We start from the raw sequence: 17,775 nt of genomic DNA on the forward strand, positions 1-17,775 counted from the left end.
GAGCCCTTTACGCGGCAGCCATTTTGCAATATTTCAGCACACACAAAGATCACAGGTTACTGATCACACATTAATTGTGGCTCTGTCACAGTGAACCAGCATTCACACTGAAACTAGTGTAGCAAAGACATTATTTACACCTGCGCTTCTCCCACTTTGACCTGTCAAATGGAAGGGCCCATCAAAGAGCTGTCATTTAAAGCAGATGGGACGATAATTACTGGAAAACATAGAAAAAAACAAATAATCATGAGAATATTGCGTTTCAGTTAAGATAAGATATGATCACATATAGAAACAATAATTGGAGCGAAGAAAGGAAGACAGCAGTGGGGTAGTGATGGAGGGGTAAAAACAGAGGGTGGCGGTAGTGCAACTCAAAACATGGTTAAACCATAACGAAGAAGAATCGCTTTATTGTGAAGGGATCAGACCGGATGTGTTGCTGGCAAAGGCAGACCAAAGGGATCGTGGTGAGGTGGAAGACCCGAGAGAAATGGCAGATTTGCAGTTGTTTTTAACAAGTGTCAACGTTTCCCTGACACAAACTGTTGAAAGCGAAAAGGTTAGTCCTTGTCATTTTTCGTGTTTGTGAACGTTAAAGCTAAGCTCTGTTTGAGTGAAAGCTTCCTCAGCTTATGACCCAGCTAACAATCAACAGACAAAGTAATGCAAGCCAAAGTAAGCTAACCAACCACTGTTCCGTGGTTACACATGGGTTAGGATTGTTTTATTACCTTCATCTGAAGCTACAAATAATTGTAGTTAAACACATATGTAGGAAAGTGTTGTTATGCTTCATTTGTTACTTGCGCTCATCTTTAAATGCCACCATTGTTGCGGAGGACACTTGAAACCTGCTCTGCCTGCTCCATTATTTACAATTCAAAACAAGACATGATCTGTGTTTTTAAACTGCTGTCAGAGTGCAGGCGGGACGATGACAGACTTTGAAAGTGTGGAGATGGGAGACTCGGTGGGGAGTCAGGCGAGAACGAAGATCCCCAGAAGGACCATCTACTTTGCAAGTGGAGAGACCATGGAGGAGTTCAGCACTGACGAAGAGGACGAGGAGGAAGAGGAGGCAAAACCTTTGAAGAAAGATGTCGTCACCGTGGATCCAGTAAGCTGAAATCAACAACTGCCTTACATTTTAGGACCAAGCATGTGTGTGATCATTACAGTATAATAAACCAGTGCTACTCTCATTGCTGTGTGGGCAGTCAGAGTAAAAAAATAAAATAAAATCATGAATTACCTAATTATTTATAAGTGCATTCTGGTCTAGGAATTAATCAGTCATTGTCATGTTTCTTTTTAATAGGCAAAATTGACGTGGGGCCCATATTTCTGGTTCCAAATGTGGAGAATGACCACCTCCACCATCTCAGGTAAAGTAGCCCACTGTAAGATATGGCAGTTGTGTGAACAAGGACCACATTTTCCTTTTTTTCCCCAGAAGTTATGGGATTTTCCAAATACATTATTGCATATTTCTAGTCAGATGATGTTAAGTCTGCAATATTGTCACATTTTTTAAATTAGAATGTTTTACAGCTCGTTTTACACTTTTTATGTACATTTCCTTGCACCTTTCCTGGTTGCTCATGGCACCAAAATGATGTGTGTGTTTCCTGCAGTGTGCGACTACATGGGCGAGAGACTGGCCTCTCTCTTTGGAATCACTACACCGAAGTACCAGTATGCTATTGATGAGTACTACCGAATAAAGAAAGAGGTGGGATGCATTCACGTTCACACAAACACAACCTGGCGCCACATATTCTAAACGTAAATGAAGTCACACCTTAAACTGCTGTAATAAGAGAGGTGGAACACAAACACTAACTCTGACATATCCAATATTAAATGTTACTCACACTGTCCTGTAGGAGGAAGAGGAGGAGGAGGAAAATCGTATGGCTGAAGAAGCAGAGCGTCATTTTGCAGAACAGCAGAGCGGTGAGCTGGACGCTACTCATCCTGCCACTGTGGAGCAGCCGGAGGCGTCCAGAGCATCCTTCGTTAACATTAGCTTTGAGCTCGAATCCGACTCTCCTCTCAACGCTCCAGACGCCAACAGAGTCCCATCCCCTCTTCCCTCCTGAAAACTGTAACTTACTCATCCTCTTAACTTTCCAATTAACTTGGCTTTATATTCTTATTTTTCTATGTTGTTTTATACAAAGAGATATTAATACACATTGCAGAGATTGGTAATAAAAAAAGGGCTGCGGAAGTGACCGCACTGGCCTTATCTGTGAATGTAAATGTGTGTACAACATGCAAAAGTATGAGAGACCAGACGGTATGAAGCCGTTCCAAGACCAGACCTGGACTGTGCTTACATTAACACTTTAAATAAAGTTGCTGTTTTTTAGTCTTAGAATTGTAATTTCAGGCTTTTTTGATTTAGACTTAATATAGACATTATTTTGTAGAGTGTCATAGAACTGACTTCCAAGCCAAAAAAATAGGTAGGTAGTGATGATATCGGTTGCCATACACATTATTACTATATACTTTTGTCTGTAATGAAGTTATATGAAGGAATAGTCTGCAAATGTACATACAGTTTTAAAGAATCCAAAATGAGTGAGGTACTTTAATACTAAAACGTCCGCTTACAAAATGTTACCAGTTTGGATGCCTTGAGTTTAAGGTCAATATGATTTCACCTCTGCCTTCCAATAAAAAGGGTCTTCACCTTCCTGCTGTTTGAACTGGACACATGAAATTTGGATTTCCTTGTTATTTTGAATGAAAACCGATAGTTCCCTCACACATACTGTATGTTGAGTGCCGTTCTCTTAGTCTCCTTGCCTGAGGTGTCAGAAGCTTCTTATGAATTATTTTTATCCACTGTGTGGTGAGGGGTTGGGCCGTAGATCTCATTATGGCTTTGAGCATTAGTGTGACACTGATGCTGTTTACTTGTCAACAATGTTACACAGCTCTTTTCAAAATGATCTGTTTCAAAGAGGGTTATATTATTTAAATGTAATCCCCCCCAAACTGAAATTGTGACGTTATATACAACAAAAATGTATCTTAATACATGTAGGTAGTGTGGATAAATGTCTTTTACTGCAGTGAAGGGTCGGTGTAATTTTTTTGTTGAACCAAAGGCCAACATGTACGATGAGATTATTTTAACAGAAACTCTTTATGAATCTGTATATACATATGTATATTTTGTGTCTTAATAAAACCGTTAAACACTCAAAATGCTGATTTGATCACTTATTTTTACGTAGTATAGCAAAATACATGGGACTTGTTATGAATTGTCTTTTCTGATTTCGACTTCTCATGTCCTTTTCTTGTGTTTAAAGTTTCAAATAATTTAAGTCCCCTGTTTTACTTATCTGTAGTTCAGTTTACATCCAAAATTAAATTTCATCATACACAATAATGTTCCAGTCTTGGTCCACGAGTGTTGAAAATCAAAATTTCCATTCACCAACTGATGAGAATTGAGAGACACGGTTAAAAGACAGTAAGTGGACCTTGAGTAGAAATTATTTTGTCCCTCATGTGGTTCACGTTCTATCAGTAGTGGGAGTGCCACATTTCACAGTCATTGGAGCCACTGCTAATGTAAAAGCTTCTGTTACTAACAGTACAAGGAAGAATATGATGTTAAGGAACTGTGAGAAAAAAAACATTTATTTTGAAAAGACAAAAAAATATATTAGATAATTTTTACAGGAAAACAATGTCTCAAAGTCTCACTCTCCTTCCTTTACCTCCACCTCTGTTATTTAGTTTCTGTTTAACCAGTAAGACCTGAGTCAGTGGGTAAAGGTTAAATGTCCTTGGCTTATTTGTTGTTGGGAGTGAAAACAGTGGAACTCCTAAAGATTCTCAGGAGTCATCAAGATCAGCTGTGTTACTGCTGTCAGTGTCATTAGTGACCAGCACTTCCCTGTTCTCATAGGTCCAGAAGCCGTTGAGGTCAATCAGGATGCTGGTGACGGTATCGCCCTGGCAACTGTTTACCAAATCTTGCAGAGTGATTTTATATGGGTCCTTAGGCTTCACCATGTCAAAGATCTCATCCTGAGGAAACAAAAAATCACAGCGCTTGATTATCTCCTTAATATTTTGTAAAATAGTGAACAGTGGTTTGCTTATGTCTACAATACCTTGACATCCTGGAAGGTGACAGGCTCCTGACCGTGCAGCTTCATCTGCTCCTGAATGGCCTGAAGTTAAAAGAAAAAGATGAACAGGTGCCATGACAAAGCAAGCTCAACTGTTTGACTGTACGTTTAGATGTTGAACGTGTGTGGTGTGATTGTGTAAGTGGTGCATGGAGCTCATACCCTGAAGAAGTAGTTGAGAGAGAAGACATTCAAGTATCCTTTATTCTCCATATCCAGAAGTTTAAAAATATACTGCAGTGCTGCGGGCTCCTTCCTGTTTTCCAAGGCCAATACAAAGTCTAGGTAGGTCTTATAATCCTGAGATTTAAAATATAAAAACAGCAATAAAATTCAGACATCTTAAAAACTGTCACTGAAAATGCCCTGTAATTCTCAACATTAAAAAGTTAAAAAGTTGTTAAAGTTAACGTTTGGGGATTTTTAAAGAGACGTTATATGATATACTTGTACATCATCATCAACACACTTGTCTTCAGTCACTGAACAGTTGGAGATTAACTTTCAACGCTAGTTTGAGTTGAGTATTAACATACAGTATGTACAGAAAACCATGAATAAATGAGGAAAACTAACAATTACAGCTGACTCTATACATGTTAAAGGGAATCCCTGTATGGATTTGGCAATTAATATAAAAAGACTTATAATGCCAAGAGATCCAAAGGTACCAGATCTCAGAGTTTTGGGATGAATTATCATTGATTTTGACTGCCAAGTCAACAATCACCAAATATGTTTATGTTTACGACAGCTGCAAACACTGTTGCTGATATGATTATACCATTTCTCCATCATAGGTGAGATACTCCTGAAACACTCTGTCCAGGAAGACGGGAGTGAGAGTTGCCGTGCCGTAGCGTGAAAGCTCCTCTTTGCTCAACATGCCGTTATGGTCCTTATCCAGGTTGAGGTACTGACCTATAGTGAAAGAAACACAAGCACATGTGAATAAGACAGGCAAACTGAGCTTTACTTTAAGCTGTAGCGTGTGACTTTTATACATAAACGAATGTCTTCACACAATGCTGTTTGCCTATCCAGCTCCACATAACTCTCTGTGTTTCTCAATACAGTGTTGTGTTTTTCTGTCTGTGGCTACATGTGGGTTAAATCTGACATCACATGCTCACTTTTTGGATTTTGTATCTGACACTATAGAACCGTAAACGCTGCAAGAAGTTTTATCATGATCACAGCGCTGAAAATGACACACAGATGTTTTCTCACCGTAGACTCTGAGAGCTGATGGTGCCGAGAACCAGTTGGACTCCTGACTCTCCTTAGATAACTCCTCATCTCTCAGCTAGAACACACAGTGGGAGGGAGGAGGAACACGAGTGTGAGATGTGAAGAAACAATGACTGTGTTACAATGAATGAGCCATGTGATACTATATATAAAAAGATAATACAGGTAAAAACGTTTACCTCCAATAAATCGTCCAGAAAACTGCAAGCCAATATATCCTGGATTTTAATCTTTCCTGAAAAAAACAAAACATAAACATTCATTGTAAAATTGTCTGACTGCAATGTCTCGTCCTGCCTCGTCCTGCTACTGTTGTGGTGGTTATAGTAACTTCTAATCTTCTCTATTTCTTGATTACAACACATTGATGAAGTCATCAGTCTTTTGTTTTGGATCCTGATAATGACAGTCCAAGACAACATTATGTTTCACCGTGTATTATTGCACGTTTTGGCTCACAGTGGGGTTCAGTCTCACCAGTTCGAAGTGGGTCAAGGAAGAAAAAGAACTTGCGAACAGCAGTGCAGACATAGAAAGAGTAGAAGGACTTCTCCAGTCCGTCAAGCTGGGGCAGAGTGGGAATGAGCTCCAGGATGTAGTTCTCCAGATCCTGCACACATTCCTGAATGTTTAAACTGCACCTAAAATTCTACCACTACCTGCTAATGACTTTATGGAGTAAAAACTGGGAATGTCACTTAATTCGCAATTTGTGATTACTCAAAAAAAAATGCTTACCGACTCTCTAAGGTAGCCCTGCCCTGCCACATCATACAGACTCAGACCTATCCGGGTCTGGTGCAGCCACACTTGATGCACAGAGAGAACAAACATCAGCAAAAGTCATTCAATATTCACCAATGTACCTCATAGCTAACACAGCTAAATTTGTGAGACAAAAAAGACATGGTGGAACACGAGAGCAAAATAAATACCACACCTTTCCTCATGACATAGTTAAAGAACTGCATGATGGAGATTCTGCCGTAAGGGTCGCTGTGGAGCAGCTTGGCATAAACTCTAGCTGTAAAGAATTTGCTGAAAGACAGGGAGAGGGAGAGAAAAGCTGTTAGTTTTTATTATGTTCTTTTCCTTACTTTGAAAGCATGATTTCAATCTGCTAATCTGCTTATAACACGTTCTTCCATCAGTTAATGAATAATCCTATTTGGAGTTTGCATTTAAAAACCCTTCCAATATCGTAAACTGCTGTACTTGAAAAATAAACCCTGCGTCTGCTTCCTGGTTCAAAAGTTAGTTTTTATTGCCACATTGTGCCTATGTAGCTGTGGATTGTTTAGTATTGCAAAACCAGCAGAGGTGCTTTTTCAGTCCAATTATGATTTTCAATCAGCCAAGAGACACATTAAAACCAGGAGGATGTGAAGTCAACATTTAATGGGGAAATTTCCAGGAACAAAGTTTCATCTTGAAAGAATCCTTGGCGCAAACAAAAGCACACATTCTGATTGATCACATAAGTAAAACAGACAAGGAGGGCCGGTTAAATAAAAATTGTTGTGCAATTGTGTTGCCAGTAAACGTCTACTTCCTTGTACTTCCTTGTACTTACTTGCACTTCGGCCCAGCCTTCTCCCCCACTTGCAGGTAGGCTTCATAGCTGATCATGGCTTCATCTCCACTCAGTGGAGGAACCTGGTGCTTATCGAGCAGGAACCAGAGATTCTACAAGAACAGGGAGACAAAATAAAAACAGCATTTCTAATTCTATTATGCTACATGTTTCTACATGAATGTGTATGTGTATAATTTTATTTGTGAGCTCTTTAGAACCATTTCCTGGAATAAACACTGACCTTGTCAGGACCAGTATAGCTCATTGCGGAGGGTCTTAAGTTTAGGACTAAGTTGGTGGTTGGGTATTAACTGCTTATGGTTAGAGATCAGGCTTGTTTAGGCTGAGTAAATGAATGGTATTCAAAACAGTGTCCTAAGAAAAATACCTGCACCAATATGTGTATTTGAGTATTTTTTTTTTACCTGCAGTTCCTCATTATCAAGCAGTTCTCTGCTCTTCCTCTGGAGGAAAACAGCTCTGGATTCCTCCCTCAACTTCTGAAGTAACACTTCATCCTCTGCTGGTAGCTGCAAATCATCATTGTCATCATCATGAATCATCATCATAGGCTGACTTACAATATCACGTCTGCACATCATCATCATTTCACACCAAACCTGTATCATTTAATGCACACTGTTCTCTGCTGGCAACTGAGAACATGCACACAAATGCACACACTTGGTAAAAACATGGTCAGTATCATTATCTTCTAACCCACCGATTGCATTACTGTATGTGGTTACATACAGTAATGATAACAGTTAGATGCCTTTCTATGCTGTAAATTGGAGTATTACTAATGAAGTGCAAAGAGGCAGTCGTGTCTTGTGCTCTTCTTTTTCTTTAAAGTAAAGAAGACATTGTCCAACTAATTTAAATACGGTTGGATAATTCAGTTTGAATTGTAGCCCTTGTCTTGTATCATAACTCAGTCCAAATATCATGAATTTCGCTAACCCTGTAGTAGAACCGTGGGATGCTCTTGTAGGACTCGTCTCCGTCTTTGCCTCCCTTCCACTCTGTGTAGTACTTTGTGAACAGGTTCGTCTCTTCTGCTTTCTTCTCCTCTTCGCTTCTCTCGTCTGTACAAACAGGAACATGGACCTCACAGTCAAAATGTATTCAGTTGAAAAGTAAAAACACATTTCAATTTAGAAACCTTTAATCTGAAACATATCCGCTAGCTAACTGACGTTAGCAGAAATGAACCCTGTCTTGCCTTTTTTGAAGTTTGTTATCCTCCTTTTCAAAATATCCGACCAGTGAGGTAGTTCCTCTTTAGCCATTACTGCTCCCAGGTATTATATATGAAATATCTAATATTTCACCTCACATTCCATCAATACAAATAAGAAAAAAGTGGACATATGTACTATTGTAGCTAAACTAGCCCGATACCACATCAATGAACAGGAATGTAGCTTCCGGTAAAAATTCAAAATAAAAGCCTGACTCCACACAAGATTTGACCAATAAATGAATATCAGAGATGTCGTTGACGATCGGACCAACAATCAATTTGTGAAGAAACGTTTGCAATCTACAAATACAGGAAGTGAAAGAAGAAAATTCCGCAGAAAACACAGATCATTTTAAATAAAAGTAACGTAAATTGAGCTCATTATGTCCACTGACGACCAACGCTACATGTGCAATATTCATATGCAATCGAAATCCCCAAAAGTGTTTCGATTTCTTCCTTATTAAGCAGATTTCAAGAAACTGATTTCGCTGCTTTTTTCGTGGAACAGAGTTGTATTTCCGGTCTCTCGTAAACGGAGCTGTCGATCTTTGATGACGTCGACGTGTGCGACTAAAGTCATGCATATGGTTGTGTGTATTCTGGACTGGATTAGGTGCTGTTGGAATAACGAAGCCGGGTTAATTACTCAGTTTGGCCATCGATAATAAAAGTGAGTGAGCTCTAAATAATTATTACTGTCTATAGAGCCAAATAATGCGATGTTAATTGCGTGACTGTTGGACTCTCGAAAACAAAGCAACAAGGTTATGTGGTTAGTCTCATTTCCAATTTATAGATTCATGTAACATTATAGTATATGTCAGACTTATGGTGAGTTGTTTGGGAAATTGGTTGGGATTCTGTAGTTAGTAGGTGAAGAATAAACCATTAAAGTTCTGATAAGAACATAAACATGGGTTCCAACTTCTTATCTAAAGTCCTAATATGCTTGAGACCCCGACAAACTTTTCTGAAAGAGTTAAAGTCATCACAGATTCTTCCCACATCACGCTTTCTGAGCTCCAGAGACTCAAACTCCAACTCATGGGGCAGACAGACTGTCGGACGTAACAGTGCTACTGACGGACACAGTGGAGTGAAATATAACACCACCAGACAAAGACAAAGGAAATTATGGGAAGACTCACTGGATGGAGAAGATAATAGACAAAGACTGTACCGTCCCAAATCTGTGTTTACTGCTGGGACAGCGAAAAGGACAACAGAGATGCTGAAGAAGAAAACAGCTCTGGCTGCTGAGGATGAAGAGGAGAAGGAGCTTCCAGGGAGAGCAACTCGAGCAGGTAATTAAGCAAGAGCTGTTCATTTAAATGTGCTGAAATCCTTTCTGATTACACATTTTTGCACTAATCCAGGAAAGCTGCAGCCTCCCGATCGACCACTTACCATCACCGAGTGGAGGAAGCTGAAGGAGTCTTCAGTAAATCCGTCACGCTTTGACATCAAAATGATTGGTGCACTGTTTACCTCTGGAGCAGAGCTGGGAATTGCCAAGTGAGACGGACATGTTTTTTTTTTGTGTGTCCAATAACTGAGACCACAGTAGAAGTTAGTCATGTTGTAAATGAAGAGCTCTATTGTAAATTTTCCGCCACAGGTCTCTGCTATCATTTGTCGCCACGGAAACAGGAACTCTGTCCTATGAGCTGTTATTACGGTACCTCACACTGTGTGTGCACGGTGGTCATGATGCTGAGGTGTTCGATGTCTACGAAATCATGCGAGGAAGTTTCTCTTCACTGGAAACAGGAGCGACAAGCCTCTTCATCAAGTCCTTCAGCCGCACAGCAAGGTGGAGGGAGGCTATCGACATCCTGCACAAGATGAAGGTGAGGAACTCGTTTATAAAGCATGTTAAACCAAAGAGGAGCATACTTGTACTGCCGGTCATCACCTTATTTCACACCCAACAGGTCGTCACGCCATCACCACGCAACTACGGTGATGTCATTGCAGGAGCCATGTTACACGGTGATATGACGACTGCCTGGGCTCTTTATGATGAATTAATTGAAAATGGACTGAGTCCACACCAGGATACCTGGGAGACTCTGTTTAAAGGGGTGAAGAGGACTGCAGAGGTGGAAGCAGACGACATGTCTCAGTCTGAACATGAGGAGAGGCTGCGGGGGATTCTGATCAACATGAGGAACAACCAGATCTACCCCCAGTACAACCTCGTCAGCAGCATCAAGTCCTGGTTTGAGAGGTACGAGGTACTTTGAAAGTTGAAACCAATATTTTATACAGAAAATTAACCTTAATGCACAAAGTAATTTCCCACTGTTTCTGTGAACTTAACACAAACTCCACTTTCTTGTCCTCCCTGTCGTCAGTCTCCCAGGACAGAAATGGACAGGAAACTGGACCCGTGCCACCCCAAAGTAATTATGTCACTTCCCACCTCAACATAAAATCTTCACAGCACACTAAGTTATATACAGATACTTATATCTATACATATATGTACTGTGTGTGTGTATAGGGGTCTGTGTAGGTGTTGCGGCTCAGGGTTGGAGTCCATTCAGCTCACCGCCGATGAATACCAAGAAATCAAAGACCGAGTGATGACTGACATCATTCAGGGACGAGATGTTTTTAACAAGACTACACCAGAGGTACACACACACACATACGCACATGAACTCGCACTGTAATCAGTTTTTTTTTTGTTATAAATCTACTGTACTCTAAGATTGAAGACATTAGTATTCATTAGGGATGTCATGATACCACTTTTTTTGTGTCCGATACCCATACGGATCTCACAAAATATCAGTCCAACACAGTCATTTTAGACCTTTCAAATTGTGAAGCTTTTAACAACACAATGTGCTGTGAATTTCCAGCTGTGTAAAAAACATTACCTACAAAATAGGCCTTAAAGGGTTAAGTAGCATAATGTTCTTCTGGGCTGCTTTTGTGGGCACAGCAGTTTGGTTTAATAACTTCTCCGTAACTCGTCCCCAGATGGCGCCATTGGTTATCATGCAGCGAGTTAGCTGAAGCATCAGTCTTCAAATAACTGCTTTCAGTATTTAGATGAGTGAGATGAAAATAGGCTGTGAAGTGATCTATTTCGGTGCACTTTTAAAGATTGCACTGACTGATTTCCCTCTGAAAATTCTTTGATATTTAGTGATAATCCATGACACACGAGTCCACACTCCTCCACATTATTCATTCATTGGAAGTGTGTGTTCTTGTATGTGTTACCTTTCTATATTGTACTTTCCCATAATGTGGAAATGCATGTTTATTATTTATTATCTTTACTGTCTTTGCTGCTATGACGGTGTAAATTTCACCAATACGGGACTAATAAAGGACTATCTGATCATATCTTACCTTGTCTTTAGGACCTTTTCTGGTATAAACACTGACCAGTAGTTCTCATGGAGACAAAAAAACCTGGTCCTAATGAGGATGAACCTCAATTCTAAGGAATTTGTATAGTTAAGGGCTAAGATTGTAATTGAATTGTAGTCAGGTTAAGGTTAGGGGTAGGCATTAACTGGTTATGCTCTCTTAGAAATAAAAGTGCTAAGTAGAACCATATAAGGTTCTTCAGCTTGTCCTCATAGGAGAACCCTTTTTGGCTCAAGGTAGAATCTTACCCTTTATTCAGTAAAAGGGTTTTAAAGGGTTCTCTGGACCGAAATGGTTCTTACTGGGACCATTAGTGTTACCAAGAACCCTTGAAAAACCCTTTCTTCGTGGAGTTTTTCAGAAGCCAAAGGTTCCAGGTAGAACCTCAGCCCTTGTAGAAGGACCCTTTTGGAACCCTTATTTCTAAGTGTGGTTAAAGTCCAAATAAAAGGAGTGTGTGTGTGGAGGGAAAATGTAATTTTGTGTGCGTTTTCTAAGTGCTGGTTGGTAGAGTTTGATACCTGCAGTTTGGACAGAACCAGGCACATTTCACTCACTGTTTACAGAGATTGATATAAAAGTGGTATTTAGACTCTCTCATCTAACTCTCTGCAAGAAAATAAATACGGGAATTTCCCCCAAAATGTCAAACTATTACTTAAAGTTAAACTTTCTTAAATACAAAAAAACCCAAAAAACATTACAGGAGGCAAACACGGTGTGTGCAGTGTATTTAAGGTTTTAAGAGCTTTAAAAGTGGCAGGAGTCACACTACCTGTTTGATTGACAGCCCTACGGCCCTCAGACAGTTAAGACAGGTTTTTGATAAGTAGGGTTTTAACAGGTAACCAAAGGAAGGCAGTCATCACTAAAAAATATCTTTCACCTGAAATAGTTTAATAAAGAAACACGATAGCATCAGTAATAAGCAGAGGAAGTTTGCTTGTGTTGCTGCGTAATAGTTTGTTAAATGGAGGGGATTTCCACCAGCATGTGGAGCAACCATGTGAATCTGGACCACAGCTACCTCCCGCAGGAGCAGACAGCAGACAGCAGACGCACGTGCCGTCTAATTCGTCTTCTTTTATTCTAAATTGACGGCAATTTGCGTTCAAGTACAAACAGAATACCGTGGACGACGGAGAAGCAGCGAGGCGCGGAGAGGAGCGTGCGAACTGTGTGTTTGCTGTGCTGATGACGAGCAGGAAAGCACCAAGCGTTTGTTTGCTCAGATAGTTGTATAAAAAATATATTGAGAGTTTGAGCAGCGGAGACACAAGGTTGCAGCTGCACAATTGACTTCGAATGAGCACCTGTTATACATATTTATGAAGTGCAGCTTATTTCATTCATTCTCTGAGGCTTTCGTTTCCAGTGGTTAGAGAAACAAGTCAAAAAAGCACAACACATTTAATGATTTCTTTTATCAGCTATATTACATTAGACTTGTGCCTACTGTACAATGGACTCTGTTACCATAGGATCTCTATATGTTGGATTTTTACTTAACTTTAGTTCACTTTGATCTAAGGCTCAAACATTTAATCACTTTATAATCAAATACGAAATGAATCATTGACGTTTTAAATAATTTGACTAATTGTTTTGAGTATTAACAATTTTTCAGCTTTTTACATGTGAATATTTACTTAATTCTTTAGTGCATTAAACATAGAAAACACTAAGACTCAATGACGTGGATAAAACAAGACAAAATCAACAGATTAGTTGATTTTAATCCCTCAGTATAAGTACTTTAAAATCCATTGTAGATTAAAAACAATTACAGGTTTATATAAAAACATGTTGCTAACTATTTAAGGTAATAGATATTTACCCTCACAGTCAGCTGGTTGTTGTTTTAATGTGATAGAATAAGTATTATAATAACAGAACATTGAACTGAGTGATGTTTTGCATCTGATTTATATTCTGGTTTAATTTGTACATTATTCAAGTCGGGAGGCAATGGTCATGTTTTTAGAATAGTATCGTGCTTTGAGTTTGAGAAATAATGGTGCTTAAGTAGTAATATGAGCTTCTGTGTGTGTGAGTGTGAGAGAGAGAGAGTGTGTGTATGTGTGTGCGTGCGCACGCACAATGAGCTGGTTTCATGTATCAGCTCTGGAAAGTCCCTGTATAATTACACTGGGCTTTCTGCTGTCTTTCTCCTCCTCTCTTTCTTTCTCTCATCATTTTTCTTTGCCAATTAAATGGTTTTTTGTTGTTGTTTTTTTTCCGATATTTGCACTCGTCACACTATTCCATCTATCACCATCACTGTTATTCTCTGATTCCTATTTTCCTCCTACTCAAACCACACACGTCGAAACCAAAGCCACCTTCCAGCCTGCAGCTGCAGCACATTGTTGTCACACAATTAATTGTTGTGCCGTACTTTATGAGTATGTCTGGTGAATTAAATCAACCAAAATTGACGGTGTTGCATCCACAGGACGTTTGCTGACGTTCTCTTTAGGTCACAGTTCGATCGAAGGAGGAAGAATATTGTATTTTTACAGTCACATTTTCACCGTGATTGCGTATGTGCAGTCGAGTTTCAAGTCCAGGGGAATTTACGCCGGCCTATTTCCATACTGCTGCTATCTAAAAGTGAAATTACTAACAGTGTTCCCATCGTGGTCTGATCTGAGTTTGAGTACTCTATGTTCCTGTTGTGGATCTTCTTTATTTTAGCAGGTTTGCAGACTCGCCTTCAGAAGAAAAGCTGATCATTTATCTATCATTAGAACGAAGCTTTGACACAGTACGGTGCATATGACTCAAATCTCAGGTGGGTTAGAAGAATAAAAAAGGGTCTGAGGCTAGTTTGAGGCTGCATTTTTAGGTGCAGTGGTAATACTAAAATTAACATGACACCATCATATACTGTGTCTTAGCCCCTTCAGAGGGAGTTAGTATGAGTGTTGGCCAGTGCAAATAAATCGCAATCAAATACAATACAGCTGCTGAGAGCAGGCCACCTAATATTAAGCTGTGTTGGATGAATTAAATCTAAATTAAGGGTTGTCCCATGAGGAGAAGAAATGTTACTGTTCAGATCCACCGCCAGTGAATTCTCATAACGTATGATGTTATGCTGCCAGCTGGCAATCTGCCCTCTGAGCACTGCAAAGAAAAAAGTCAGGTAGATTTATTACTGGGGAGGCTTTTTGATCAGTCAGGGAAAAGTCAACAATCAGGCCTGTGAGCTCACAGCTGGAGTTTAGTTACGCTCCTCGACCACAATAAGGAACTGAAGTTGTTTTAAGGAAGTTCTGGAGACCCTTTTCTGTACGTTTTCAAAACATTATGGTAATGAAATTGAGGTAATTACCCAGTCACCCTTTAAAGGCAGGAGACTGAGCAAGCCTTTCATTATCCATATGTAGACATCAGCATGTTTCTGATCTTTCAGGGTCTATTTTTATGAGTAATGCATTAAAGTACGTTTGAAATAATGTTCTGCCTGAGCTCATGGGCATTAAAGAACACATTCTGGAAAGCCAAAGTAGAGCCTGCACTCAAAAGTGCACTGCAACAAATTGTATTCATGTTCTAATGTTGGCTTTACATGTTGTAATATCAGTCTTCTGGATGGACATTTGGTCCAGAACAAAATATCTCAAAAAGGCCATAAAATTTGCTACAGACTTTGATCTTTTCAGAACTTTTCCTAAAATCCCACTAAATCCTTCCTGCTACTAAATACCTAAGAAAAACACTGACGTTCCGCATCAGGTCGTTTTGGTGTATTTGGTGGTAAATATTTTTGGTGGCAAACATATTTTATTTAATCTCTTTGTCTAAAGTCGCTATGCATCTCTCTCTTCCAGGAGTTGGAGCATTTCAAAGTGTTTGTGAAGAAGAGGCCACCTTTTGATGTGGTTGTGGATGGACTGAACGTAGCGAACGCCAACAAGGGCAAAAACTCGCTGTCAGCGACGGTGAGAGCACAGACGCGCAAACACCAATCAGCCACATTTAAATTGGCAGGTTTACAGTCAAGATTGTAGTGCTTTTCTTCCCACAGAGCGTATCTGTCCGACTCTGGGGCTTTTCTGTTGGTTGCGTAATGACTCAACCTGCAGCGTGTGTGTTTGTGTGAAAATGACAGGTGTATGTAGGCGATGCCTCCATAAAAGTCCAGTTGCTGATTTTAATGACACCTAGCCCACTAGTCTGACTGCCCACATATGTCTGACAGAGTTTGTGTGTCTGTTGAATATGTGAATCTCTGTCCAAAACAGGTCCCTTGTTTTTTTTGACAACTCTTTGCAGCTGCAAGACACAGGAAAGTCCAGACGTATGACTCTTGTCTGCTCAGCTAGTCTGTGTAAAAGCTAAATAAATATCTTGCATCTACATCAGAACCACAGACAGAAAAAGGTAGTGTGTAAAATGGAGAAACATTTACGTGGGAAGTTGCATGCTTCAGCGGACTATCCCTCACCTCACCCTTCCCTTCCAAGTGTGTTAGAGAACCTATGTAGACTTCAGTTAGCATTAAAACTTAAAAGATGTTTAGTTTGGTGTAGTGAAAAACCACATTTTACACCATCAGGTGATTTTAACACTTGTATCGCTAAGCACGATTATTTTTTCTGCTAAATGAAGGTAAATTCAATAAAAGTAAAGAGGTGTGTTTGTGTTTCAGTTGTTGGCAGTGGTGTCAGAGCTGGAGCGTCAGGGTCTCACCATTCTGGTGTTGGGGAGGAAACACATGCTGCGGCCCTCAAGATCCTGGGAGAGGCAACACATGAATCTTATCCAACTGAAAGCCCATTGCTTCTTCACTGAAAACATGTAGGTACCTGAAAATAACAGGATATTGTGGGATAAAGACATAAGATACACACAGACACAGAATGAGTACAATTTGTAATCAGATTACCTGGCTTTTTTTGCCTGTCTTCCGCGTCTGTTAGTTCAGAGGATGATCCCTTCTTGCTGTACGCCACTTTGCAGTCTGGGAATCACTGTCGGTTTGTGAGTAGGGACCTGATGAGGGACCACAAAGCATGTCTGCCAGACGGAGTCACGAGGCGGCTCTTCTTCAAGTGGCAGAGAGGACACCAGCTGGTGGTGGATGGACAGGTTGCAGCAGGAAGGACAGTCCGATTTCAGGTGAGGAAGAGGAGGGAGGAGAGAATGTTATTATACAGAGCCACAGAGGGGAAAAAAGCTAACCAACTAACTGTGTGTGTTTGTATAGAGTATTCCCAGCTATGACACCATTGTCCAGACTTCAGGAGACTTGTGGCACATTCCCTATGATAACGCAGAGGACAGGACCACCTACGAAGTGCCACAGCAATGGCTTTGCCTCCTTCAAAGCCCCAACAGCACACACTGATTTCACAGCACAGCATTTTGGTGCTAAATTAACTCTGTGTGAATGATATGGTTTGAATGTAACAGTGGACCTCTAAATAAAACATATATCGCTCTGCACGTATTTGTTCTGTTTTGCTTGTAGAAAAGGGACCAGACCATAACTTTGGAGGCAGAGATGTGAAACCCCTAAACCAGGGGTTTCAAACTCAAATGACCTGGGTGTCTAATTTTGAGAAAAAGACATCGATGTAATAACATTTATGATATTTCACGTACTTAAACGATAAGTAGTTTACGATATAAAGGTATTTTTGATGCAAAATGAATCACAAATCAATTACAGATACAAAAATAAATCATTATGACTTGATATTTCAGTGGTGGGCCGCATGAAATTGATAAATAATTGACTTAAATAAATTATTATTATTATTATACAAGAATGCCTGAAAATGTAACAACAGAGATTTTAACAACAAAAGGATGAAAAGACCTCTACCATAGCAGAGAAAAATAAAAAGGGAGACTTTTAGTGAGGGGTAACAACAAATAATGGTCATGGTAAAGTCCAACATTTTATCTGGAGGAAGTCGGGTAAAGTCAATTAATAATTATTTTGTGTAAATATAAGTCATAAACAAATAAATACTTACACATTTGACTTTCATTCGGACAAATGTTAGAGTGGTGACGAATAAAAATACGGTGCTTCGAAGTTTACCCGGAAGTCGAAACAAATCGTAACCCAGATCACATCCGGAGTAGCCATGTTTTGCTTTTAATGTTGCCCAGTGCAGTTTCAGTTT

The 17,775-nt window shown here is 39.8% G+C and overlaps 3 protein-coding genes across 3 annotated transcripts; 2 read left to right on the forward strand and 1 right to left on the reverse strand.

The window, feature by feature from the left end:
• The first annotated feature begins 466 nt into the window (after positions 1 to 466).
• On the forward strand, positions 467 to 2,879 carry fam177a1 (family with sequence similarity 177 member A1). The gene is made up of 5 exons (XM_083907990.1): positions 467 to 565; positions 926 to 1,123; positions 1,325 to 1,391; positions 1,641 to 1,738; positions 1,893 to 2,879. The coding sequence occupies exons 1-5, from the start codon at positions 497 to 499 to the stop codon at positions 2,106 to 2,108; spliced, it is 648 nt and encodes a 215-aa protein (XP_083764116.1). The 5' UTR covers positions 467 to 496; the 3' UTR covers positions 2,109 to 2,879.
• Positions 2,880 to 3,828: 949 nt separating this feature from the next.
• ppp2r3c (protein phosphatase 2, regulatory subunit B'', gamma) lies at positions 3,829 to 8,285 on the reverse strand (the record flags this gene model as incomplete). The annotated part of the gene is made up of 13 exons (XM_083907854.1): positions 3,829 to 4,062; positions 4,149 to 4,208; positions 4,329 to 4,466; positions 4,951 to 5,087; positions 5,397 to 5,472; positions 5,597 to 5,652; positions 5,895 to 6,027; positions 6,156 to 6,226; positions 6,358 to 6,455; positions 6,991 to 7,103; positions 7,419 to 7,523; positions 7,957 to 8,081; positions 8,219 to 8,285. The coding sequence occupies 13 exons, from the start codon at positions 8,283 to 8,285 to the stop codon at positions 3,868 to 3,870; spliced, it is 1,374 nt and encodes a 457-aa protein (XP_083763980.1). The 3' UTR covers positions 3,829 to 3,867.
• A 709-nt stretch (positions 8,286 to 8,994) lies between these two features.
• On the forward strand, positions 8,995 to 16,988 carry prorp (protein only RNase P catalytic subunit; the record flags this gene model as incomplete). Its single annotated transcript, XM_083908030.1, has 10 exons — positions 8,995 to 9,546; positions 9,619 to 9,757; positions 9,861 to 10,092; positions 10,177 to 10,472; positions 10,600 to 10,647; positions 10,749 to 10,881; positions 15,469 to 15,579; positions 16,290 to 16,438; positions 16,561 to 16,759; positions 16,848 to 16,988. The coding sequence occupies exons 1-10, from the start codon at positions 9,156 to 9,158 to the stop codon at positions 16,986 to 16,988; spliced, it is 1,839 nt and encodes a 612-aa protein (XP_083764156.1). The 5' UTR covers positions 8,995 to 9,155.
• Between the last annotated feature and the right edge of the window lie 787 nt (positions 16,989 to 17,775).

The sequence above is a fragment of the Microchirus variegatus genome, assembly GCF_963457635.1.
Source record: "Microchirus variegatus genome assembly, chromosome: 21".
NCBI lineage: Eukaryota > Metazoa > Chordata > Actinopteri > Pleuronectiformes > Soleidae > Microchirus > Microchirus variegatus.